The sequence below is a fragment of the Dromiciops gliroides genome, chromosome 2 (assembly GCF_019393635.1).
Source record: "Dromiciops gliroides isolate mDroGli1 chromosome 2, mDroGli1.pri, whole genome shotgun sequence".
Taxonomy (NCBI): domain Eukaryota; kingdom Metazoa; phylum Chordata; class Mammalia; order Microbiotheria; family Microbiotheriidae; genus Dromiciops; species Dromiciops gliroides.
Genome location: NC_057862.1, coordinates 107,320,554 through 107,348,179, shown reverse-complemented (window position 1 = coordinate 107,348,179; position 27,626 = coordinate 107,320,554). Strand labels below are relative to the sequence as shown.

At 39.1% G+C, this 27,626-nt stretch overlaps 1 protein-coding gene across 1 annotated transcript in view; it reads left to right on the top strand.

The window, feature by feature from the left end:
• The window catches only part of SORCS3 (sortilin related VPS10 domain containing receptor 3), a 690,926-nt gene that overhangs the window by 372,363 nt on the left and 290,937 nt on the right, over positions 1-27,626 (top strand). The window contains exon 4 of the mRNA XM_043989102.1: positions 6,001-6,159. Coding sequence (XP_043845037.1) covers positions 6,001-6,159 — 159 coding nt within the window. The remainder of the gene's footprint in view (positions 1-6,000; positions 6,160-27,626) is intronic.

The window sequence follows — 27,626 nt, the reverse complement described above, 5'->3', positions numbered from 1 at the left end:
CAGAGGTGATTGATTGCAAGCCACTGTAGTTTATTGAGTAGGGGAGTGACAAGGTCAGGTATGTGTGAGAATATTATTACCAAGGGCCCACTGCTGAGAGAGCGTGACCTTTCTAAGGTTCAGTGTCCCGAAGTTACCTCACATCAACATGAGACCACTCTCAACCAATCAGCTTCAAGCAGTGTGGAAGGCTGTTTTGTCAGTTGGTGGTTAGAACCTTGTGAGAGGTGGAGCTCTGATCGCTCCTGGAGGGTAGTTAGGTTTTCCTATTTCAGACACTTGTTCTCTCTTTGTTAACCTGTAATACATTTTAATAAATGTTTAATACCTAAACTGTAAACTGTTGTCCTAGTTAGCTTTCCCCACACTGGGGACGGGTGACCACAGACATTTAGTTTTACCTGTCAAACATGGGTTAGACTAGATGGCTTCTGGAGTTCAGTTCTCTTGAACTCTTAGATGCTGTGACCCTATGTAATTGAGGCGTGGGCACTTAGGAAAATGATTGTCCCAGCCCCAGGTTTCCCACCTCCTAGTCCACTGGTCCTTTCACTGTATCATGCTGCATCCACATAAGTTTTCCTTACAAGTTAGAGAAATCTCCTTGCTTGACTTTGTCCCTTACCCCCTTTAAATTTTTATCTTAAATTTTTTAAAATAGTCATTAGGAAATTGGAGATTCTGAGAAACAGTAGAATTGTCCAGAGAGGGAAAAAGATGAAGAAATTAGGTACTCTGTGATTTGGGGGTCTGGGAACACCCTGCCTCCTTTCCCCTCAGTTCTAAAGCTCTCTTCCACTCAGTGACAGAGATTTGACCTGGAGAGGCTGGGTTATTTTTTTTTAGCTCTCTCCTTTTTAAAAAAATGCAAATAATCCTCATGTTTGTTAAAATGATTCACAATAAGGTATGTGACATGATGATGTAATCTTTTTTATAACTGAAGGAACTTCTCCATGTAAAATAAACCCCATACAACCTCCACTCCGCCCCCCCCCCCAAAAAAAAACCCAACACAACCCAGGAGTAAGGAAGGAGTCATTTAAATTTTAGTATTTTGGTGAAGTACAGAAAATAAACCTCTTTTAATGGATCCTCTGAGTCTCCTTTTTCTATGCCATTCAAATATATGGAACCAGTTTGATTGGAATTTCTATGGAAATGATGCAAAGTAAGTCTGTTTTCAGAGGCTTCCCTTTCCATCCATAAACTATCTTTCTATTCTGCATGCCTGCTACTCCCAGACATCAGCCCCATGTGCCAGCCATCCTGAATGGCTGTTCCCTGAACACTTCCTGTGCTTTTTTGTTTTTATGACTCCATGTGTATCCAATCTTAATAAAACTACTTACAGCCTCTTGGGCAAGTAACAGTTTTTCTGAACCTCAATTTCTTCATCTGTTTAAGGGGACTGGGCCTGGAGTCAGGAAGACTTGAGTTCAGATTTGACCTCTGACACATACTTGCTGCCTGACCCTGAACAAGTTACTTAACCTCAATCTGCCTCGGTTTCCTCAACTATAAAATGGGAACAATGATAGCACCTAATTTCCAGGGCTGTAGTAAGAATCAAATAAGATAATTTTGAAAAACATTTAGCATAGTACTCAGCACATGGTAGATGTTTTGTAAATAATTGCTTCTTTTCATTCTACCTATTAATAATCTCTGTGCACCCTTGATGGTAGTGCATGAATAGCAGCATCACTTCTCAGACTGTGGCAGAACTCAGAGCTGATCTGTGTAGAGCTGGACTCACTTTGAATGTTTGGCCCTTCTGGCTCCTGCTCTCCCTAGGGGAGTGGATATAATATATGCAGCAGTTCCCAAAGTTATTCTTCCTTTTTTGTTACAGAGTAGATGGATCCTTGGATTAATTCATCTTTGATCCTTTCCTTCTCTCTCACCACTCAGTTCTAATCTACTGCCAAATGCCACCATTCTGCCTTTGTGACATTTCTCACATCTATCCCCTTTGGCACTACCTTTGTTCAAGCCCTTGTCCTCAGTTGCCTTTATTATTGAAACAAACTTTAATTTTGTCTTAATGTCTTCATTCTCTCCTATCCCCACCCAATCCTTCATATAACTGACAAAATAATCTTCCAAAGGCATAGGTCTGACAAAAAACTCATTTGAACATCAGTATTCTTCTGGTGATTCACTATGACTATGAGTCACTGGAGAAATATAATTTCTAAAGAATTAAAGTCATGGGTCACCCACAGAGCTATAGAGAAGGGCTGGGTAGGTGTGAGTCCCCTGTAACACATTACTGACAAAGTGTCATGCAGAAGTGGCATAAAGGATTATCTGAGGAAGATGTTTGATTGGATAAGGAGATAGATTGGCAATGGTATACCTGATGGACAACCAGCATGCTCTATTTGTATCCACATGAAATCTCCCATTTCCCACCCTCTAAAGAAATAAGTTTAATCCAAAAATCAAAGTAAAAATAAATAAATGTAATTGATACTAATTGATTTTCTTTTCAAATCATCTGCATATGTGTGATCGTTAAATCATTAAACTCAGGGGAACTGATGATATCACCAAGTGAGAGAACATAGAGGAAGAAGAAAAAGAGGGCCCAGAACAGAACCTTGGAGCTCAGGTTATGAAAGCTAAAATAGTTTATGATCTATACTATTAGAGGACTAATAATAATAATAATTAATTAACAACAATAACAACAACAATATGGCTAGCATTTACATAGCACTTTAAGGTTTACCAAGTGATTTAAAATATTTTCTCATTTGATCCTTACAACAACCCTGGAAAGCAGGTGCTATTTCAATGCCCGTTTTACAGAGGAACAAACTGAGGCACACAGAGGTTAAGTGACTTGCTCAGGATTACATAGCTAGTAAGTAAATGAAGCTGGATTACAACTCGGATTCTTCCTGACTCCAGGTTGAGCACTCTATCCATTGTGCCACCTTGTGTCCTACTTTGATGAGATGACAGACCCATAAAAGTATATAAATAAAGCAGAAGTCTAAAGATACCACTATTGGGCTCAGAAACATTCAGTTATTTCTGGTTACTTCTAGGATAAAATGCATAGTCCTTAGCCTGCTATTTAAGGTCCAGTACAGACTGAATCCCATTTACCTTACCAGTCTTCTGTACCTGATGTTACAGCTAAAGTAGATTCCTAGCACTTCATCATAAGCAAGAAAACTATTTTTCCCACACCATGCATTTAAATACTTTATTTCTTATGCCTGGAGTGCATGCCCTCCCCTCACTTCCACCTTTCCACTTCTTTATCTCCTATCCAGGTTCAACTGAGGTGCTGCTTCCTCTATGCAGCTTGCACTGATCCCCAGAGCTGATAGCATTCTCTTCCTCTTGAAATATCTCTAAGACTCTTTTGTCTATTCTCTCCTTTGCCCTCATCATTTCATGTCTTACTCTTAATATATTTACCTGTGTATGTGACCTCCTGTGTGTCAGGTGCAGTGTTAGATATTGGTGTTACAAAGACCAAAATAATTGATACCACATAATTAAACCATTAGACTTATGGGAATTGAGTTTTTGTTGAATGATTGGGCTGGAAGTCAGATTCCAAAAGGTCTAGAAGTGACTGAAAGAGAGAAAGTAAAGGCACTTGAGTGTAGACAACATTTTTCTAGGAGTCTGACTGTGACGGGGAGAGAGGAGATATTGAGTAATAGCTCAAGAAGATGGTAGGGTTTACTGAAAGAAGGTTTTTAAGTATGGGGAAGATTTGGGCATGTACCAAGGCAATAGGGAGGAAAGCAGGAGATAGAGACTGAAGATTAGAGAAAGAGAAGAGGTAATTGAGGAGGCATTCTGCTGCAGAAGGCAAGGAAGAGATTGGATTCAAGGGTATATGTATAGGGGGGTTGGCTTTGGTGAAAAGAAGAGCTAGTGTAAATGGAGAGTAGAGGATCTTGTCAAGGGATCTTGAAATAGAGATTGCATTCAGTAAAGAAAGAGGTAAGATTTTCCTCTGAAGATGTATGTGTATGTGTGTGTGTATACATATATATATACACACACACACATATATAAATATATATATATATACACATTTACATCTTCAGAGAAAATACACACATATGCATATAAATATATATGGGGGTGTTGTTTCATAGAGAATCAATTGTTATTGTCTGGTTGTTCAGTCACATCTGACTCTATGTGACCCCATGGATTTTGCCCATGGGGTTTTCTTGGCAAAGATATACCCTAGAATGGTTTGTCATTTTCTCTGGCTTTTCCAGTGTGTCCCCTTTTTATAGATGAGAAACTAAGGAAAATAGAGGTTAAGTGACTTGCCCAGGGTCACACAGCTAGTAAGTGTCTGAGGCAAGATTTGAACCTAGATCTACCCAACTCTAGGCCTAGCACTCTATCTACTGCACCTCCTAGGAGGAAAAAGACTGCAGTAGAACAGCATATCTTAAATGGTAGGAACATAATAACTTTGTCTAGTTGAATTGTGGTTGAATTTTGTTGACAATGTCAAAAAGAACTTGAAATGAAAAAAAGTTCTCTAATAAACCATATAAAAGATTGATTTTATATCTTTTCTTTATATTTTATGTGTATTTATATTTAGTGAGTGGAGAGGTGTTAGTTTATTAAATGCATTGTAACTGTCATATCAAATAAAACCAGTTTATGATGTTAGTCTTATCTTCTAATTAAAACCAGAAGCATGAAGCTATCTTTATACCTGTATACAATAAACAGTTTAATTTCAATGCACTAGGGGGAAAAGATCGTTTAATTGCCCACAATATAACCCATAAGGAAGTACTAACTATGCTAAGTTCATGCATTTTAAAATACAGTTTCCATCCAGCCCAAGTGCCCCATTCTACTATTGATTGGATCCTGCTTTAAGATATCCATCCATTCCCCTCAGCCCCCTATGATGACTTGTGGCAACAGTGAATAAATCTTATAAAATGCTGGGAAAAAGCAGCCACTCTGCCTGTTCTATAAGGAGGGAAGCATGAATTGTCCCTTAACACTCTGTAACTCCACCAAAAGTTTCCCAACTTGAAATTCAGAATAAGAGAACCAGAAATCCAAAAGTATAAAGAAAACAGCTGAGACTTTAATTCATTCTCACCTATAAAGAGTCACATAGAAACCTGGGACTTTTGAAACCAAAGAAGGTAGAAGGGAAAAGACACCAGAGATTTTTTTAACCCATAAAGGGATCAAAAGGGGACAAAAGTATATAAATCATAAGTGTTCAATGAATAATTGGATTGGTACCAAATTGTCTTTAATATGGACGTTGGACAGAATTTGCCTTGGAGTCATGTCTTATGTGCCACTTCCACTTCTTGATGATGTCATACCATTATGGGGGAAGGGATAATGACCAAAAAGAGTCTATATCCATATGTGTGTATGTGTGTGTGTGTATGTATGTATGTATGTATGTGTATATATATATATATATATATATATGTAGTCTCAAAGTGAACTTTAAAATTATAAAATGATGGCCCATGCCACACTTCTCATTAACTGGGATCGTGTTTGTTTTGTTTTGTTGTTGGTTTTTTTGGTTTGTTTTGTTTTTACCATAAGCATTTCCTTTGTAGGAGAGATATTAAAAATGAATAATAAGGAAAGTCTGAGTGATGTGAAAGAAGAATTTTTTTAAATAGTGGGATTGAGTACATGATTGCTCCAAGCCAGAAAGAACAAAAGGAGAAGGCTTTCAGCGTGTACTTACAAACTGAGGTTGAAGACTTGGTCTCCTTTGTATTCAGATCCAATCCTGAGCACTATTTCAGTTCTATATACCAATAAAAAAGGAAATCAGAAAAAAAAAAAGATAACATCAATTTTTCATTTGGAAGTCCCACCAATCCCACCCTGTTCTAGGATGTCCAAGTATAAATAACTTAAAATATATGGTTTAATTTCTTACATTTATTCTAATTCCCCTACCCCCCACTAACTCCTTCTCTAAATTCTTCCCTTTGTGTTTCTCAGATAATGCTTCTCAGTGATCCTGAGATTGAGAGCAGCATTTTGATTAGCTCAGATGAAGGAGCAACCTACCAAAAGTACAGACTGAACTTTTATATCCAGAGTCTACTCTTTCATCCTCAGCAGGAAGACTGGATCCTAGCCTATAGCCTGGACCAAAAGGTGAGTGAACATGCTTCTGATGTGTATATTTCTTTAAGATATATATCCAGGGAATTTAAAAAGCAAACAAATAATAATTGAATGACTCATCACAGGAACCTAGATTTAGGGCTGGAAGGAAACAAAGAGGCCATCAAACCCAAACCTTTCACACCCAAAAAGTTTAAGTGGTTCATACAACTGCGAAGTGGCTGGGGTAATATTTGAATCCAGATCTTCCTTATTCTAGGGCAAGTGCTGATTCACTAGACTGACTTGTCTCATCAAACAAACTAAGGAAACTAAAATGTAATTAAACTTGATTTTTAAAAATTAACTAAATTTTCCCCAAAAAATATAAACTTAAAAAGGAAGACAGAAAATATGATTTGGGGGAGAAATTAAGGTGTATCTGAGTAAACATAGCATGCCCTATTTGCATGTCTGTTTTCTTAGGATTTTTGATAAGATTTAATAATGAGAGAAACATCTGAAGCAAAATTTGCATTTTATCATTTCAATTTGAATAGCTAGTTTTTCATGCTCAGAATCTGCTCTCTGCACTCTGACACCTCCCCCCGGCCCCCAAACCTCCCTTCCTGGTCTACCTTTGGAGGAATATTCTTTTACGTTAGTGGTTTCAGACCAGATCAGACTATTTTAACAGCAAAAAGGAGACCTCAGATGAATCCATTCGTCTTTTTTTTCCTTCTGATAATTTAATGACCTGCCCATGTGTGTTATTGCTGAATCTGCACCCAGCTTCCATAGGTCCCATACACAATGGATATTTCTAGTGTTCCGTCTTGCATAGTCCTGTCCTTGAAATTACCTTGATTTAAAACAATAAACAAAAACCCTTTCCTTCCTCCATCTCTCTTAAATCAATAAAATAGCGCTTTGGGGGAGGGGGGATTAGGGAGAAGAGACACATCTCAATGTATAGCTGAGTGTGTGATGTCTGCACCTTAAACAATAACTTCAGCACAACCCTTCTTTCTCTTGACAAGGAAGCTGGATAACGATACCAAGTGCTTATTCCTTCCCCCTCCCCAGGAGTCCTCAAATGACATTTGTGGAAGCACAGCTATTGTAAATACAATTCTTTCACAGTGTCAAGTGGATGTTATATAAAAAAAAGACTTTGTCAAATGTCACATAGTTTATAGGCTTAGGTTTTTGGTGTAACTGCAAATTTTAAAGTAGGGTTGAAAAAATAATATATTATTTTTATGACACTAAATGTTTCAATGCCATTTTTTTAAGCTAAGCTAGCAGTACAGAATGAACCACACTTGGGTTGGTATGGAAGCAAACCTAGTTGGGGAAAAGCAGCTGGTGGTATATATGCCCCAGAGGTGATAAACTGAGCTGAATATGCATAGCATATATCTGGGGATGGGCGGAGAAGAGTGCTTTGCCCCTTCCCTCCCTCTCCTGGTGGCACCCACATCTGTATCATTGCTGACATAATGCATGTAGAGATACGATGCAATCAAAGTGCTTCTAGACTTCTTGGGTGCTTTTTGCTCAGTCGAAATATGGGAAAGATGTGTCATAAGCATTGATGGATTTTCTTAATCATTCGACAGATCTTTGGAGAAGCTGCTAGTCCTTCGGTACTCTTTCTTGTTGACAACTTTGCATAAAGTGACTGAGTGACTGAGTGTTCCCTATGCCCATAAAACTCCCACCTGATGCCCTGCTATTCCTCGCAGAAATAAATGGCCCAGAAGTCACAAATTGCCCCAGGCCATACTTAGAGATCTGCCATAAAGCATTTCTTTCCATTCCTCCCTTCCCATCCCTAGGTGAAAAAAAAAAAAAAGCAAGCAAGCCTCACAAACCTTTCCATTAAAGAAGGGGTCTCTTTCCTTTCCCTATTTTGTAGTTTAAGGATTGAGACAGCTAAGAGTAGTACCCTTAAAAAACAGATTAAAATGCAGTTGTCTTCCAGAATGAGACTCAGCCTTGCTGTCTTCACTCTTGAGATATTAATGTGCATCAGTGAGACTGGGGTGCCTTCTTTCTTGAGAAGAAAATGAGAATATCTCTGTTGAGGTGCTTTGGCATTTACCTCTGGCAGAGGTCATTTGTGGGCAGGAGTCTATAGATCCTTCCATTAGAGGCCCTTTGGTAAGAGGCACTTTGAGGATTTCACAAATCCTGGAGCCAGTCTGGTGAACTTTTGTATATCACAAAGAACCCTAATTGAGCCATATTTTAAAGGGACAGTGCACACATATTAACCCTTAATATGACATCCTAAACCTTTCGGAATTTGCCAGGAATCAAAAAATGCTTAAACGCATTGTTAAAGAAACAGGAAACCAAGATTGCAAGAAGGCAATATCTACTGTTTAAAATACAATACAGGGCAGCTAGGTGGCGCAGTGGATAGAGTACCAGCCCTGGATTCAGGAGGACCTGAGTTCAAATCCGGCCTCAGACACTTAACACTTACTAGCTGTGTGACCCTGGGCAAGTCACTTAACCCCAATTGCCTCACTAAAAAAACCACAAAAACAAACAAAAAATAAAATAAAATATAATATAATTAGAAAACTGTGGCACTCTGGGGGGGGGGCAGATTGTATTTCTTTAATGGCACTAGTACTAGAAAGGCAAGGTATGAAAGCAGGAGAAAATATTCTCTGGGTTAAGGACCTTTAGCAAATGATGTAGTTTGAGCCAAAGAATAAGAGTTAGATGACCCAGACCTACATTTTTGGTTACATTGTATGGAAAGAAGGAGGGAAGGAAGGAAGAAAGGAAGGAAGAAAGGAAGGAAGGAAGGAAGGAAGGAAGGAAGGAAGGAAGGAAGGAAGGAAGGAAGGAAGGAAGGAAGGAAGGAAGGAAGGAAGGAAGGAAGGAAGAATGGATGGATTAATGGATGGATGGATGGATTGATGGATGGAGCCTCTCCACAACCCTAGGAGATAGGTGCTATTATTATCCTTATATTACAGTTAAAGAATATGAGACAAAGAGAGCTTGTGACTTGCCCAACAGCACATAATTAGTAAGTATTACTAGGCTGGATTTTTTTTCTTTTTTTTGGGGGGGGAGGTTGGTGGGGCAATTGGGGTTAAGTGACTTTCCCAGGGTCACACAGCTAGTAAGTGTTAAGTGTCTGAGGCCGGATTTGAACTCAGGTCCTCCTGAATCCAAGGCTGGTGCTCTATCCACTGCGCCACCTAGCTGCCCCTCTAGGCTGGATTTTAATTCAAGTTATCTTAACTTCGGGCTTAGTGCATGATCCACTGTACCACACTGGATTTGGGGATTTCACATCCCACATCTTTTGCTTAATACATATATGATCTTTGACAAGCCAATTCATCTCTCTGGGCCTCATTTTCTTTCCATGTAAAATGGCCCTAAACTCTTCCTCTTGCTCAGTGACCTCTACATGCTGGTATACACTTACTGTATTATTATGTTTTTTGTTTTTTGTTTTTTTTGGGGGGGGGTTGCAGGGCAATGGGGGTTAAGTGACTTGCCCAGGATCACACAGCTAGTAAGTGTCAAGTGTCTGAGGCCGGATTTGAACTCAGGTACTCCTGAATCCAGGGCCAGTCCTTTATCCACTGCTCCACCTAGCCACTCCACTATATTATTATGGAATTAGATTTCTGTTCCCAATATGTTTTTTCCCATCATAGCTAAGCATATCCCTGTACTTAATTGGGAGGCAGGGGGAATGTTTGACTAACTGAAAGACCCCAGTTTCTCATTAGGAAGATTTCTTACAAGTTTTCAAGATTATTTTTGAAGACTGAAGGTGAACCTTTGGACAGATAAGTACTGCTCCCATCTCATGCTTGTGCAATATTAGAAGTTGGCAAAAATTCTCTTTTTAACAAGAGTTGTTGTGACAAAAACAAAACAAAACCAAAAAATGAATGTGGGTTCTAACATACATCCTTTCTCCCCTTCCCCATCCCATAGTCCTAACATTACAGGTACATTTCAAGGAAGAGAAAAAGTTGAAAAACACTATTTTTGCATGAATGACCAGATTTAGAAAGCTCCCCATTATCATCCATCTTCTTGGCAAAATTAAACTCTTTAACAAGTGTAGATGAATCTAGAGAGTGGAGGTAAGAAACCTCATAGAATTACAGGTTGCATGTTTACTCAGACATTTAGTGTCAGAAACATGCATATAAACACATGCATGTACATGTATCCTGAAACAATATAACACAGGGAAGGAGAGATTTGTCTGGATAGATATGAATGTGAAAAAGATTTGAGAGTGGTAGCTGAACACAAGGGTAATGTGAGTTAACAGGAACATGTGGTAGCCCCCTGCACCTTCCCCCTGTCCCAAATGTCAATTTAGGTTGTATTCAAAGGGTATATATTAAGGGTATTTAAGTGATATTCCATTTGCACTCTGACCTTATCAGACCACATCTGGATCATTGTGTTCACTTATTGGTACCACATTGAGAAAGTAGAGTACAGCAGATAAGGGCTACTAGGATGGTGAGAGATGTTGTAAAGGCTAGTTTGTAGAGCGACTTTGGTCTGTTCAGCCTAGACAAGCATAGACTTATTGAGACAATGATCAGTGCCTGCAAATATCAGAAGAACTTTTATAGGGAAGAGATATTGAGTCTCTTTTATGTTGCTCCAGATGCTCAAACTAGTACAGACAGTTCCAAATTTGGGGGAGACAGATTTCAGCTCAAGAGAGGAGAAACTTCTGAATCGTGGAATGGACTGTTTCACAAGGTAGTAAGCTCCCTGTCACATGAGGTGTTCAAAGCAGGATGCAGATGACCACCTGTTGGGGGGCTATAAAAAATATTCCCACACTGGGAGGGAGGATGGAGTAGATGATCTTTAAGGAATTTTCAAATTCTAAGAGATTATCATTCTGTGATACAGTTAGAGCCCCAGCCAGTAAAAGCAAACTAGAATGTAAGCATGTCCTTCTGCTCAGTTAAATGCAGATGATGCCTTGACTTCCATTTGGATTGTCTTTTTAAGTCCTCAGATTAGAAGGTGTAATTGTACTTTTAGGCTCAAGGATTAGCAAATGATGATATCTTTCAGTGGAAGCCTTATGCAATTCTAGGATTAGTGACTTGCTACACTGTGGGGATAAAGCCATTATAGATTAACTGGGTATGATTTGCAGCATTGAATTTCATTTGAGCTAGGAGAAAGAGTAGGACAAAAGCTTTCCTCTTTTTTTATCTTTGAATCCATGCCCACAACATTTTTACTAACATCTTCCTTCCATTTCCCTCCCAATACTATCTATATTTAATTCTGAGAGGACATCTTCCTCCCCTTTCCCTCCCAATACCATCTATATTTAATTCAGAGAGGACAGATAGCCCTATTGGCCTATGAAGTCATGTGGTCAAAGAATCTTGATCTTGGAAGGTGCCTAAGGGTAACCATTACCACTATGTTAGGGGCAAAGGAACTGAGACAAGAGAGGTGATAGGATGGATACAGGGTCACATCCGGGGACCTATAAAGAATCAGGCACAGAACATACAGACTAAAGACCAGTGTAATTGGAAAGTATGGCCTCCATACTAAGTTAAGGCTAGCTTGCTGGTTTGCTAGAAGTATACAACTTCCCCCAGCTATTGTCTGGAGCACCCCACATCTATTTGCCTGGGGTGGAGAAGGGGCAAAACTTCTGGAGTATTCCATAGCATTCTTGCTTTTGTTTTTGTTTGTTTGTTTGTTTGTTTTTGGTTTTTTTTAGTGAGGCAACTGGGGTTAAGTGACTTGCCCAGGGTCACACAGCTAGTAAGTGTTAAGTGTCTGAGGCTGGATTTGAACTCAGGTACTCCTGATTCCAGGGCCGATGCTCTATCTACTGCACCACCTAGCTGCCCCCATAGCATTCTTGCAAAGCTGAACCCTGTAAGTAAGGACTCCTTAAGTCATACAGTCAGTATGAGTCAGAGGCAAGCTCTAAACCCAGAGCTTCCTGACAGCTAGGTCATCACTCTAGCTACTTTATCATATTTGTGTCTCAGTTCCTTGTATGATGAAAATAAAATAACTAAAGAAGGCAAACAATCATTCATCTAAAGAGATTATCCCAATTTTGATGGTGCAGTAGATAGAGTGCTAGACCTGAAGTTGAAGTCAGAAAGACTCATCTTGGGTTCAACTCTGTCCTCAGACACTTGCTGCACGACCTGGGCAAGTCCCTTAATCCTGTTTGCCTCAGTTTCCTCATCTGTAAAATGAGCTAGAGAAGGAAATTGCAAACCACTCCAGCATCTTTGCCAAGAAAACCACAAATGGGGTCACGAAATGTTGAACATTATAGAAACAACTCAATGACAAGAACAACTTTAACAATAGTTCATGTGAACTTCCCAGCTTTGAGGAGAGAGACAGGCCTTTGATTGTTCAACAAATGAGTAGCATTTTGCTGCCTTCTACTAACAGAGAAGCTTGGGACTTCCCAGTCTCCCCTACTATTCTATCTTTGTCCATGAAGGAAACAGGACAGGAAGCCAGTTCACACAACTGCTACCATGTTACTACCTAGAAAACAACAAAGCAAGAAGGTCAAGATGGAACCTCTCAAAGCCCTGTTTTTACCACTTCTGGTGAAACTAGGATATTTGTTTACAATTTCATGCCTTCCTGCTAGAAGTCAACATGATACCCACACACCTCTAAAGGTGGCTTATTGGAAATTCTATCAGCAAAAATGTCTCATGGGAATGAGGGGATTTTAACTCCCTAAAGGAACAGAAAGTCACTTCCCTTAATCCGGTCAACACTACCCTTCTAGGATGTCATCTCTGAATGAAGGGGTTTCAAACCAAGTCTGAAATAACTAAGTCACACCCTCAGTCCTAGGTCCCTTTTAGGAAGCATATCCATCCTGACTAGAGCTATTGGGGGTTGGGAGGAGGCAGACTCTTAGATGTGTCTGATGAGCTGATAGCTATCATATGTGAACTATGACATTACCTAGGATAGTGGAATTGGATTGTCTGGTAAGAGAAGAAACTGAAATCTTTATGCTTGGGATTGCATCCTGATTTTATTGAATAAGGCCAAATCTGCAGATGCTCAATTAACACAAGGTGCCTAAGACCCATCAGAGATGAAGTCTTATTCTGTTAAACATATTTAATCTTCAAATGATAAAACTTACTCTTATATGAATAATGATGATGGTGGTAGTGGTGATGATGACAATGATAATAAGTATTTAATACTTTGTAAACATTATGAGAGAGCAAGTATTTTCTTTTGACCTCACAACAACCCTGGGAGATGGGTGTAATTGTTATCTCCATACTACAGATGAGAAAACTGAGTCAGACAGAGATTAAGGGGACTTGCCCAGGATCACACAGGTAGTTAAGTGAGGCAGGATGAAAGCTTGGGTCTTCCTGATTCTTGATCTTGTTTGCATTCAACAAGGTTGGAATAAGTAGAGGATAAGAACCGCACATTTATCAAGGGCCATTGACATATATTGAGACTCATGGACAAATGGAATCATGGAAAGTTTGAAAGGAACATTTTAGGTTATCTAGTTCCCCCCAAAAGAAACCATGGTTCAAAAAGAAGGACTAAGGCCCTTGCTTTTTTTCCTCTCCCTTTCCTGTTCTTTGCCAGGCCTAGGTCTCTCTTGTCAAGGAGAAATGTATTAGATGAACTAATTTATTCTACTGTGCTAATGAATGAACATATTACTTCCCCCAAGAGTATTTACATTTCAAAAATAACTTTGTGGACGACAGCTATTACAGAATAGAAAGAGCATTGGGAGTCAGGAGAAATTTGTTAAAATCATAGCTCTACTGGGACTTACTGTGAGACCTTGGGCAAGTCAGCCACTTCACTGCTCCAAGCTTCAGTTTCCTCATTTGTAAATGGACAGGGTCATACTAGAAAGTCTCTATGATTCTCTAATCTAATGGTTTTATCTCTAATTGGGGGGAATTGTAGGCACAGTGGTCCTGGGGTGTAGAGAAAGAATGCAGGGCAGAGGTCTCTTGACTCCTAATCCAGAACTCTTTAACTTCTGATCTACTAATAGGAAACCACATTCTGGGAGCCCTTTTTTGGAATCTTTGTCTGCATTTATCATTAATTAATATCTCTCCCCTGCCTACCGCCCCATTTTTCAGACAAGCTCATACAGAATGGCTCCAGTTTTTCACTTTGAAAAAGTAGCTGGCAGAAATCCTGAACACAGAGTGGACAGGCAGCTCCCTGGAAAAGAGGAGAGACCATGATCAGATTTCAATCCAATGGAGAAAGTGACAGAAGCATGACTATGACCTTTGTGGGCCACATGGACTGATTCATATCTGTCATAAAAGGAAAGGAGGAATAGCAGCAGATTGACAGTGGGAAGGCATCAGTTTACTTTAAATTTGCAGAGATCCCACTGGGAGTGAGCAGAAATGTATCATTCAGGGAAGAAACATCCAGGTCTCCTTAGGAGATCCAGTTTGCACTAGTTACTTCTGGGCTTCTGAATGTATTTCAGTGTTTACTAAACATTCAATGGCTTGAGCTCCCATTAATATAGCTAACTGCTTTTTTTTTCCCCCTCAATTACTTTCATAATGAGTCATGGCAGCTGGGAGCAGAGGTATCTTATTTTATGGGACTTTTTCATAACATCTCAAAGCAGGAGATAAAGTAGAATTGGAAAGAATGTTTTCAGCCAGCCAGGCTTCATTAATATTCCAGTGTGTTTATAGTAACATGAAAAATAGTGTTAATAGCAATCACATTTGTGTAGTGCTTGTAATTTGCTAAATAGTTTGCATACTCCTTTTCACTTGTGACACATACAGCATCACATTGATTCTGCTCCTACTCCTCTGCCTGATTCTCCTCTGTCTCATTAGATATTTCTTATTCTTTGTAACCCCTTGAAGTGTTTCTCCCAGGGTTCCATACTTGTTTCTCTTCTAAGTCTCTATCTTCCCCTATGTAATCTCATGATTATAATAATCTCATAATCTCATACCTCCATGACTTCTAGGTAAACCATCTTCATTAGGACATCTCCCACATCTAAACCTCCAGGTCCAACTCACCTTCTCCTGTTACAGACCTATATGGCTAAGTGTCTGTCTAGTGGTTATCACTCCTTGGGTGTTCCACAGACACAGTAAAATCAGTATTTCCTAATACAGACTCCTAACTTACTCCCTCTTCTTACTTCCCTGCTTTTGTCAATGCTCCACCATTTTCCCTTTCACTCAGGTTTGAGAATATGATGTTATCTTTTATTCTTTCCACTTATTCACCTTTGATAGCCATAGACAGCACCCAGATATTTTTCAGCCTCTCTATGAACTGCTATTGCATCTTATAGATCACAAAGTCTTAACTTGGGATCCATATGCTTCAAAAATAAATAAAGAAACAAGCAAACCAACAAATACACACAAATAGAACTGCATTTCAATGTAATTCATTTCCTTTTCAATCCAATGTATTTTATTCTAAGCATTTTTAAAATATTCTGAGAAATCCATAGGTATCATTGGATTCCGTAAGGGGTTAAGATATAAAAATTGGTTAAGAAACTCTTGTATCTTCTGAAGGTTAGAGATGGAACATACCAACCCTTGCTGGAATCCACCATGTATTGAAGTTCATACTACAAAAATTTTTAGTGAGGTAACACAGGCATATTAGTAAAGAAGTGCAAATGACATTCTTGCAGACATCCCAGGGTGATTTCCCTGTTTGGACTTTGAAGAGAGCTGATCTTTATAAACAGGTACCATACCATGAGAAGTGGGTGGCAGCATATTTATTGGGCTCTGCACAAAGAGGGAAGAATTAAGACAGCAGCAAAACCAGATGTTTCTGAGGTTCCAATTTTGTCTTGGAGCTTCTTCCACCTCTCACTTTCATTGGTTCTGCTTGGAGGGACTAGACAACTGGGGAAGCCAAGTGTTTTGTCATCATAATAGCTAAGAGTGCTTTGGGAGGCTTGGGGAGACCAACATCTTGCATATGGTAATGAAGAGAAGTTTAACTTCATTTACAAATCGTGAATATGTATTCCTGCTTCAAATGAAAAGAAAGACTAAAACAGATCTAGTGTTTGCTCAATTTGTTAAAGAGAAGACAATTTGTCAAGATTTTTTTCAAAACTCTAACACTATGCAAATGCAGGCAAATCAGACCCCCATGTTAATTCCCCAGCATGATGAATATTTTTATAATCCTAATTAGTACCAGTCATTTAGTCTAGCAATTTCCCCCAATCTAGCCAATTTGAAATTAAAATAGATGCCTTGATTACAAAACTCATTAGCAAAGAAGCACCCTTCTCACTAACCAGTTCATTTCAAATGCACAAACTGAATGGAGTGTGGAGCACTCCTGTCTTCAATAGGCATAAGTGAAGTGAGTCTTAATTGGCAGCATTGTGAAGTATTTGTCCTGCTGGATGCTTCATTGCAGTGTAATATATCACTCATTAAATGTAACAAAAGCAACTTTTTAAATGGTTTAATTAAGCAGGAGTCTCTGCACTTGGTAATTTTTATAAAGTCAAATGTCATAATTGTTTGCATTTGAAGTACTGATGGGTATTAATGTCAGAAAGACTATATCTGACTCTGCATTTATCACTCTGATTATGTGAAGGATGGCAGGTTTAATATGAGAGGGGAAAATTAAATTATGGAATACTGACTCCTGATCTAAAAGAGCCTGGACATGTATTGTTCTAGGGAGACCAGGAATGAACACTGGAGCAGATCTCTCTATGTGGCCAAGTGATGGGTGGGGAAGAGAGTGGAGGGAAGGGTTAGGAACAACTGCTTGTGCAGATATTTTATTTGTTTGACTGTTTGAGCTAAAGTAGAAGAGAGAAAGTGTCCCTCAACAGTTTTCCTTCTTTTCCAAAAGGGCAGGCTAAAGGTAAGCTTCTGTAAACCAGTTGGTCTCCCTTGAAAGAGCTCTGGCAGTAGAAGGAGTGGTGGAAGGGAACAGAGAAAATTAATTAGAGATGATCCCAGAGGAATAATTCCCCCATGTGTGAACTTGAAAGAAGAGAAAACAAGGTTCTTGCCTATGGATCAGAGTGAAAGAATTTTTCTCCTGGTCAATGTGCAGAGCATGGAGCTAAAGCCTGATTTTATGGTGAGTGAAGCTATAATCTGGGGTACAAGATGGGAACTACACATACAGTAGGAACATGATAAGGATGGGAACTAGCTGGGTTCTCCACTAATTGGGTCACATCTATGCCTTAGGGGGGAGGGGGAATGATATGCCTAGGGCTTACCACAATGTCTGGCAAACAGTAAGCACTTAATAAATGCTTGTTGACTGAATGAATGATTTATGTCATCTTCATTTTCAGCATCATGGTGCGTCCATTTCTCTAGGTTCTATCTACCATATCAGACAAATGGGGAAGGAGTTAGAGTTTGTGGGTCAGTGCTCTTTTACCTTTCCTGTAGGTGAGGACACTTACCCCAGGGCCTACCACTTTCAGAACCTACCCATCAAGTCATTGTTTGTTGCTGTCAAATTCTCTTTCCACTTGCTCTCCCATAAATAAGTACATTGAGATTTAGTTATCTTATGTGCCAACCTATTCCCTTCTACCCCCAGATCTTTTGCCTCTGCCAGATGAAAATTATTTTATCTAATAAGTGAATCTGAGAAATCTCCATACCAAAATTATTATCTTTCCTTGTATGACCTGAGATGTACAATTAGGACAAACTTTAAGAGACCTAGATAAATCAAGCATGTTCACAGTATCTGTGCAGTTCTTGAGTCCGTAACATCTTGCCTCTGCAATACTTAATGATGCCCTCACTTAAAATACAGCTGAATTTTCTGACTCCCATTCTAACCCAAATTCAGAGATGAGTGACCAGGTTGGTGAGCATTCTGGAAACTTTCCTATAAAGAATAATTTAAGTAACTGGTGATATTTAACATGGAGAAGGAGAGACTTAGGGGGAAGTGATAGATGTCTTCAAATAATTGGAGGCAAGTCATGGCAAAGAAGTAGTAGATACATTCTATGTGACTTCGAAGGGCAGAAAAAAAATGGAAAAATGGGTGGGAATAACAGGGAAGCAAAATTTTCACAATAAAAGAAAACTCTTTCTAACAATTTGAATTGACCTGCCCTAGAACAAACTTCCTCCTAAGGCAATGAGCTCCCCATCATTAAAGGTGTTCAAACAGAAACTAGTTATGTAATTATCAAGGATGCTGTGTAAAAGCTCCTGCGTGGGTTGAGAGGTTGGACTAGATGAACTCTAAAATTTTTTTCAATTACAAAATTCTGTGATATCTTCTTAGCCATTATTCCGGCAGTTTGAATAAGCAGTAGAAAGAGGACAAGGCTTTGAAGTCAAGAGATAGCATTAACTGTGTGTGACATACAGGACCAAGCTCTGAGCCTGAGTTTGCTCATTTGTCAAATGTGTTAATAGAACTTGTGGTACCAACTTCACAGCGTTGTTTTAGGTCACAGGTTACATAAACTGTAACATTATGAGTTGCTAACAAGCTGGGGTCAGAAGTGTAATTATTGTCTGAGTTATAACCTCAGGGTCAGAATGCTCAATGAAATTCAATTCAATTAATTTGTTGAGTACATACTATATGTAAGGTACTGTGATAGATGCTGGGAATGAAAAAAAAAGTTGTTCCTGCCCTCAGGGGGCTTACAGTCTAAAAAGGGGAGGGAAGTGTGATATGTATTCAAATATAGTATAAGGAAGATTGAGAAGGAAGAGACCACTAATAAGTGAAAGAAGCATTTAGGAGGCATTGCTTGAGCTGAGTTGAACTTTGGAGGAAGGCAAACATTCTGAAGGGTGAAGATAATAAGGATAAAGTCTATTCTAGTAATGAAGATACCTATGCCTAGAATGCCCCATCTATTTATCCAGTTTAGATGATATATAGAATTCACAAAGAAGAGTAGAATAAAATAAGATATGGAAGGTAGGGGAAGAAGCCAGAATGAGGAAGAAGGAAAACCATGATTGATTTCAAATCACCAAGCTTGTATGATTTGGAGAGTGGAATTTGTCAGGGAAATGGAAGAGAGATAGTTGTAGAAGGATTGGGGACTTGAGGAGAGAAGACAAGGTTCAAAACAGTTGTCGAAGGGACTAACTGTAAGCTATTTGGCAAATCACTTAATAACTCTGAGTCTTGAATGTGATCATTGTACTTGTACTAATAACTTCACATTGTTCTTGTAAGAAATGTCATGGGTCAATTGAGGAAGAATAAAAGTTTTGCTATTCAAAGTACTGTGGTTATGTAGTAGTAATGGCCCAAATAAGATAGTTAACATTAATCTGTAGTGGTGCCACTAGTGTGACTTCCTCCAACAAAATTTAGCATCTGAGGAATAGAAGTGAAGAAGGTAGATGATACTAGAGATGATCCAGATTAAAGGACTGACAAGGTGAATGCTTGTTAGGACAGTTATTCTTCAAGGAAGGAGGATAATAGTTGAATTTGCTGATTATATAGTCAAAGGAAAATAAGTCCAGATCAGGGACAAGTGAACTTGTAGAAGAGGGAGTTATGAATAGTTGTGTTGAGGATAAAGGATACTTTTATGAGAAGTGAAGCAGAAAGGAAAAAAATGGAAGGATAGGAAATTATGATCAGACAGGGGAATTTTGAACTTCAAAATCACGAAAGTGACACAGTTATGGTGGATAGTGAGATGAAAGGTATGTCATTCCTTTGGGTGACTTTGTTAGAGAAAACTCCTGGTCTAATCTGTCAGATCATGTGAAATAAGGAGCCATGAGAACTGGAAAGAAGATTAGGCAGGAATGCAGTATCTTCAGGGAGAACTGGATTTTTTATCCATATGAGAACATTGAAAGAATATTGGAAAAAACCACACATCTTGAGAATGAAGAGGAGTTTTTTAACAATTGAACAGAGATTCCATAGAGCATAATGGAAAGGGAAGACAAAAGGGAAAGGGACAAACAAGAGCAGGGCTTTTAATCTGGGGTCCAAGGCTTCTATGCATAGATTTCAGAAGGTCTATGAACTATGATTGGGGAAATTACATCTTTTCACTAATCTTCGGTTTTCCCTTAAAATTCTATATATTTAATTTTATGTACTTAAAATCATTATAATGAGAAAGGATCCATAGGCTGAGCTCAACTGCCAAAGGAGTCCATGACAAATAAAAGAAGATTAAGAATCATTGATTAGGGAGTTGTAGAACTGAGCTGGGTGGTTACAAAATTATGGTGAAATAGTTTGTTTCCTCCTCCCACTCATGGTATGGCAGCTCTTACTTAGATTAGGGGAACAGGACTGAGGAAGTACCTGTTGCTTGGGGCCCCAACCTTCCTGGCCCTCTGATGTTAGAAGCTGTTGGTACAGATGTTCCTTCTTCAAACACTGGGATAATTAAAAAGCATTTACCGAGTACTTACTTGGGTGCCACACACTATGCTTATGTGCTGGGGGTACAAAGAAATACTGAAAATACATCCCTGTACTTTTGGAGTATACATTCTTATGACGGTGCAACATGTACAGAAGTATACAAGTTACATGCAGAACAGATATAAGGTGTCAGAAATGAAAACATTGGACTTTCTCTTTTGGGTGAATATATGAAGGCTTTATTACATTCTTGCAAGAATGGGCACGCACTATAAAAGAATGGTGCTCTTTGCCACAGAAATCTAGCTTTTTTAATCCCTAATCCTATCAAAGATCCCTCCCTTCTTTGCCTCATTGGTTGAGGACTAAGAGGGGTACAATCTTCCCAGAATGCCTCTACATATTTCCGCTTAACATGTCTCCCCTCCCATTGCAAATACATCCCATGTTTGAAAATGGCAGCAGTCTCTGCCTTTGGACTGTTGGCAGTTCATATGCATAAGCTAATTAAGCAAGCACAGTACAAACTAGCTTTAACTTTTGGCACACTTGGACTAGCTAGACTGCTAGCCTTAAAGTTCTCTTCTATATCTACTTTTAGGCGCCTGCAAGACTGTCTTTTAGCCTCGAGGTCCTCTTTCTGCAATCCTCCTTTCTTAACCACACTCCCTCCATTTTTCTGATGGGAGACTTCATTTCACTTCTCTCAATGGTAACGTTAGAGGTTAAAGCACTAAACTTGGAGGGCCTGTATCCCCTATCTCAAAAGGTAACAAGTTACATCTTGAAGGAAACCAAGGAATGTAAAAAAAAACAAAGGGGAAGAGAAATGGCATTCCAAGCATAAGAATAGCCAATGCTAGATCACTGAGGTGGGAGATGGAGCTCTGTGTGTAATGAGAAGCAAATAGGCCAGTATTGCTGGACCATAGAGTGTATAGAAAGTAGTAATGTGTAAAAAGATTGCAAAGATGGAGAAGAGTCAGGCAGTGAAGAGCTTTAAATTCCAGAGAAGGATTTGTAGTTGATCCTGGAAGTAACAGGGAACCACAGCAGTTTATTGAATAGCAGAGTTAGATGGTCAGACCTACATGTTGGGAAAAATGACTTTGGCAGCTGAATTGGAGGATGGATTGGAATGTATAGAGGAATGTGGCAGAAAGATAATTGCTAAGAATTCAAAAAGTAGATCTGGCACCACAGGGACCTAACTGAACTCACACATAGCACCAGTTTGGTAGTTATAACACAAAGTGGCTGAGGATGAGGCAGACCCAGAAGATATAACACATTGGACCATTAATTCAGGTATATTAGTCTTCTTGTTGAGGTCCTTGTCACTTTCAGTGCTCAATCTGAATTTAGGGATAACTGAGTTAGAGATTGAAGTATAAACTTCTACTTGATTTTGCCATTTATCTATAAAAATGAACTCTTTATTAATAAAACAGTCTTAATATGAACTATTCACAAATTATCACGAGGGGTATTTGAAAGAGTCCTGGACTAGATAGTAGGAAACGTGGGTTCTGATTCACACCGTCACTCATAATATACCTTCAGGTAAACATTGCCTTGCACATAGTCATTGTTGTTTCTCTCTTATTTTCAAAAAACACCAATGACATCTCAGGTGATGTCTTACGTGTGAATTTAATTTAAGTGAGGCACAGTTTCACAAAGTTGTCAGCTTCACTCTCTCTTCCTGAGTCATTGAAGTACAGTGGCAGGACCAAAGTTGAGATGACTTGGTGATGCTTCAGGATGCAGGGGGTGAACCTGGCATCTTCAGTGCCTGACCAAGTTCTAAGTGCTCCACAGTGCCTACTTCAGCTTCCAGGGAAAGTCTTGCACATAGTAGAAACCTAACAAGTACTTGTTGATTAATTGTCTTCTGAGTCTCAGTTTCCTCTTCTGTAAAAAACCCCATCTCCCTAATAATTCACAAAGTCCTTTCCACTTCCACATGGTTCTATGCAGGTTATTATGACAATGGGAAATGATTCCTCTAATTTTGGTGTCTTCTTTCCCCTCAGCTACTATACTGACCCCTTTGCTCCTTTTCATAAGTTGGCAGCAGCTGTGTCAATAAGTTATTGAAACAAAGCTTTCTAGGATGGAGCATTTTTTAATTTAAGTGGTTTGGTAGAAATATGCTGGGGGCTCATGATCTAAGGGCTTCTTAACAGGCAGCTGGGGAATGAACACAGGGTAAAAAAAGGCATATTAACTTTTCCTTCTTCAAATAGTGCTGAACTAATATTGGGCTTGAATATTTTCATAATTAGGGAGCTGACAGCAGCCTAAGGAATCTCTTCTGTCTCTATCCAAGGAAGGCACAGATAGTTCTTTGACTTTTTAGATCTAGTGCCCTAATAAAGTCTCCTAAAAGGATGAGGTGGGCAGAGGAAAAGGGAGACATTGACTTGGTACTTCTCTAGAATTCGGAGAATCTCATGTGGGCTCTCATGAGTGGGGAGGGACCATCTGACAGCAGCTACCCCAACTTTTCCTTTCCATTCTTGTCAAGCATATCAGAATTACAATCTTTCTTCCCTCCTATCTCAGAAGAAATAGTGTCCATAATCCTTGCTAAGGTTAATGCCTTTAATTTTCATCCTTGGTCTCTTTTCTTTCCCTGAGATCAGAAGACCTTGCTCCAATAAGCAGCCTTCCTTTCTCATACATTTTCAATTAACCCTCCCTCCACTGACTCTTCCCATGTACCTACAAATATGCTCATGTCTCCTCCAACCAAAAAAAACCCTCTCTCAGTGCTTCATCCCTTCTGCCCCATATGGATGATGTCCCATTTCCCATGTCCTTTATTTTAATATTTTTGAAAAAAATTTGTCTATTCCAATGGTTCTGCTTTCTTACTACATGCACTATCCTAAATCTTTTACAATCTGCTTTCAGTTTTAGTACCATCCTGAGTCTTCACTGTACCATTTGTTAGCCATGTGACCTTGTGAAAGTCACAGAATCTTGTGTGTTGGAAGAGGGCTATCTAATTCACACTATCCTTGAAGATTTATATGCTCTATAATATACTGAGCATGTGGTCATGCAGCCTTTGCTTAAAGACTTCTAATGAAGAGATACCTGCTGCTTCCTAAGAATATCCTTCCTTTTTTGGAAAGCCTTAATTGTTAAGTTCTTACCTTCTCAATTCAGAAGCCACAATCTACCTCTGCAACTTCCACCCACGTCTCCTAATTCTATTCCCTAGAGGGAAACAAGTTCAATCCCTTTTACATGAACACCCTTACTGCTATCATATCTCTCCTAAATCACCTTCCACTCCAAACTAAACATCCCAATTTACTTCAGTAACACCATATATGGGAGGGAAGCAGGGAGTGGTAGAATATGTATTTATATCATGTTAAGGCACTCTGCTAAGTACTTTTAAAAATCCTCATTTGATCCCCACAATAACCCTGAAAGGTAGGTAGTTATTATCCCCATTTTACAGTTGAAAAAACTGAGGCAAACAGTGGTTAAGTGAATTGTCTGAGGTTATACAGCTAGTGTCGGGCCAGATTTGAATTTAGGTCTTCCCGACTCTAGGCCTGGTATTCTCTACACTGCCCATCTAGTTGCCAAAAGAAACATTTTGTTTCTTGAGGAATCAAAGGGGGGAATGTGGTAAAAATTTTTTAACAGTCGGTTAGCAATAAAAAGTACACCAGTTTTTGAAGGACCACCCTTTTGGGGAGGAGACCTACGGCCGTGCATGGGCTACGCACGCCAGTCTGGCTGCTAAGCACTCCACTTCCAGGGTGCGAGCTTAAAAGGCAAGGAGAGAACGGAAGTGAGGTCTTTTTGGCTCTCTTTGTCCGCTGACTTGCGCTGCACACACAGAGACATTGACGGAGGTTGGACTTGGCCCGGCTCGCCGTAACAGCACGTGCTTGATGCGGCTCTCCCCCCCAAAGGTGGCCTTGGGTTTTGGTGAGTTTTATACGGAATATAGACTAAGCTTAGACTTAAGACTATTTGTTTTGTATTTCTACTTTCCTATCCCTCTAATCAACATTACCTTGTAATTTCCAAACAATAAAAGCTCTAACTAGAGACCAGAGGCTTCTTCCATTTACTAGTCTGGGTGATAAATAAGGGAAAGGTTAAAAAGGGGAGGTTAATGCTCTGGTATCCAATTTTAAATCTCACAGGCTCTTCATAATACTAGTTGCCTCCTTTGGAACTCTCCAGCTTGTCAATGTTCCTTAAAATGGGATTTCCAGGGGCAGCTAGGTGGCGCAGTGGATAGAGCACCGGCCCTGGATTCAGGAGATCCTGAGTTCAAATCCGGCCTCAGACACTTAACACTTACTAGCTCTGTGACCCTGGGCAAGTCACTTAACCCCAATTGCCTCACTAAAAAAAAAAAAATTAAAAAAAATTAAAAAAAAATGGGATTTCCATAGATGGATACAATTCTCCAAATATGGCCTGACTGGGGAAGAGTATAATGAGACTAAAACCTCCCTAATCCAGACTCCATACTTCGCAATATGGTCCTTATGGACCTCAGTTTCATTATCTTTAAATGAAACTATGTAACAGATAGCCTAAAAAAATCTGCAAGCACAATATATATTCTCTAATTTTTTTTCCAGTATAATAGTTTATAATACAATGAAACTTCAGGTCATAGCAGAAAAGTCACATCCTGATCATGAAATCTGATCATCATTTTAGTCCTCATTGACCACCTCCTTCTGTAAACACATTTTCCCCTTGGCTTTCAAAATACACTTTCCTAGTTGGAAATGTCTGTATTTCTGTCACTGCTGGATGACTATTATCTTTGCTCCAAATGTAGGCAGATCACCCTCCTAGAGCAGGAGGTGAAGGGATTTGAGAAATGCTTCTGTACACTCCTGGTTGTTAAGAGCAATGAAGCATTCCTAAAGAAAACAGAAACAATGCTTTACTGGAGGGAAACAAGTTCTAAGGAGAAAGAGGAGAGATTTGGCCCTTGTCAGGAGATTAGAGAGTGGAGAGGTGTTACCTAGAGAAGAAAGGAAATGAGGTCCATGGTACACCTAGAGGTTAGAAGCAGATTTGAGGCCCTTCCTGAAAGGAGCAGGGAGCTGGATGTTCCAAGAACATAGCAGCTTTCTGTCCTCTGAAGACTGATGTAAATAAATAGATAAATATTGGCATCTTAATATTGATAAAGATTGATATCTTAACATTAATAAAGAAGCTATCCAGTGAAAAATCAACCACTAAGAATCAGAAGAAAAAAAACAAAATGATGGAGGTTTGGTGCTTACATGCTAAAGGGGGTACTAAGACAAATCCTTGTGATTCTAAAAACAAATGAGAGGCCTATAGCCTTCGAGAGCATATATCTCTGACATAACAGTGAACCTTCCAAATCTCATTACAATGTATGACAACAACCCACTTCCATGATTCATGTGGGTACAAATGATATTGCCACAGGGAACATCAAAAGTATTTCCAGTGATCACAAAGTCTTGGGCAAGAATCTGAAGACCATAAGGACATTTTTCCTATATATATATATATATATGTGTGTGTGTGTGTGTGTGTGCGTGTATATATATATATGTGTGTGTGTGTGTGTATATATGTATATATACATATATATATGTGTGTGTGTACGTATTTATGTGTTTATATATTTTTCCTCACTGTTTCTTATCTAAAACAAGGGATACAGGAGAGAAAAATTACTTTGGAAAGTTAAATTTGGATTTCTGGACCAGTGATGTGGAAAATGTAGATGGTAAGCTTATCAAATATTCAGATGATACCAAGCTGGATGACAAAGACAGGATCGTCAAAAGATCTTGACAGGCCAAAACATTGGGCTGATGTTAACAAGATGACATCCAGTAGGGATAAGTGTAAAGTCCTTTACCTAGGTACAAAAAAACAAAAAAATACCACACCCAAAACACCTCTTCAAAATACACTGGGGAAGAAAGCATGGGTAGGTAGCAGTTTGAAGAAGATATGGGAGTTTGAGTGGCCTGCAAGCAAGTTCTATAAGAATCTACACTGGTAAATGATGACTCCATTAACAGAAATGGGGAAGTTATGAGGAGGGAAAGGTTCGGGTGGGGTCAAAAGAGTTAATGATTCTATATTAAGTTTGAGGTGGATGGGATAGCACTATCCCAGATGACCACCTTTTCAGATATTTGAAGGCTGTAAATATGGATTCAATGGATTCAACAAATATTTATTGAGTACCTACAATGAGTGCATACTCTGCTCTATATTTTATAAAAAATATACATAAAATATATTTGCTTTTAAATTCTCAGGCACTCATACTAACCCTAATCCATTATCTTCCAGGAAGAGTCTAACCTAGGAGGCCAAGATCCTGCATATAAATGGAATGCTAAATGGCTATGGTGGGATAGGAGTGTGTGTGTAAGTTGCAAGGAGAGAGAGTTAGAAAACAGTTTTTTTTTTCTTTACAGAAAATCACAAATGGTGTCATGAAGTGTCAGGTGCAAGTGAAAAAGACAGAAAAATAGGTATTGTGATAATTAGTAACTTCATGATGTTCAAAGAGTTCCTTAATTGGGGAAGACCTTAGAGATCATCCATCTAGGGTTTCTTGACCTTTTCTGTGTCATGGACCCTTTGGGCAGTCTGGTACAGCCTATGGATTGCTTCTCAGAATCATGTTTTTACATGCATAAAATGAAATACACACTATTACAAAGGAAGCCAATTATATGGAAATATAATTTTCAAAATATTTTTCAAAACAAGTGCAGGGATTCCAGGTTAAGAATCCCTTGTCTTGTCTAACACCTTTATTTTGCACTTAGCGTAAGGCTTTTAAGAAGGTTTTTAAAGACTTTGCATCCAAGGTCAACCTGTGGCAGAAGTGGAATTGGAACCCATATCTTCTGGCTCTGGGTCAGCATCCTTTTCACACAATTAGGTTGTATTATTTTGTTTTTTGTTTTTTGTTTTTTTAGTGAGGCAATTGGGGTTAAGTGACTTGCCCAGGGTCACACAGCTACTAAGTGTTAAGTGTCTGAGGCCGGATTTGAACTCAGGTACTCCTGACTCCAGGGCCAGTGCTCTAT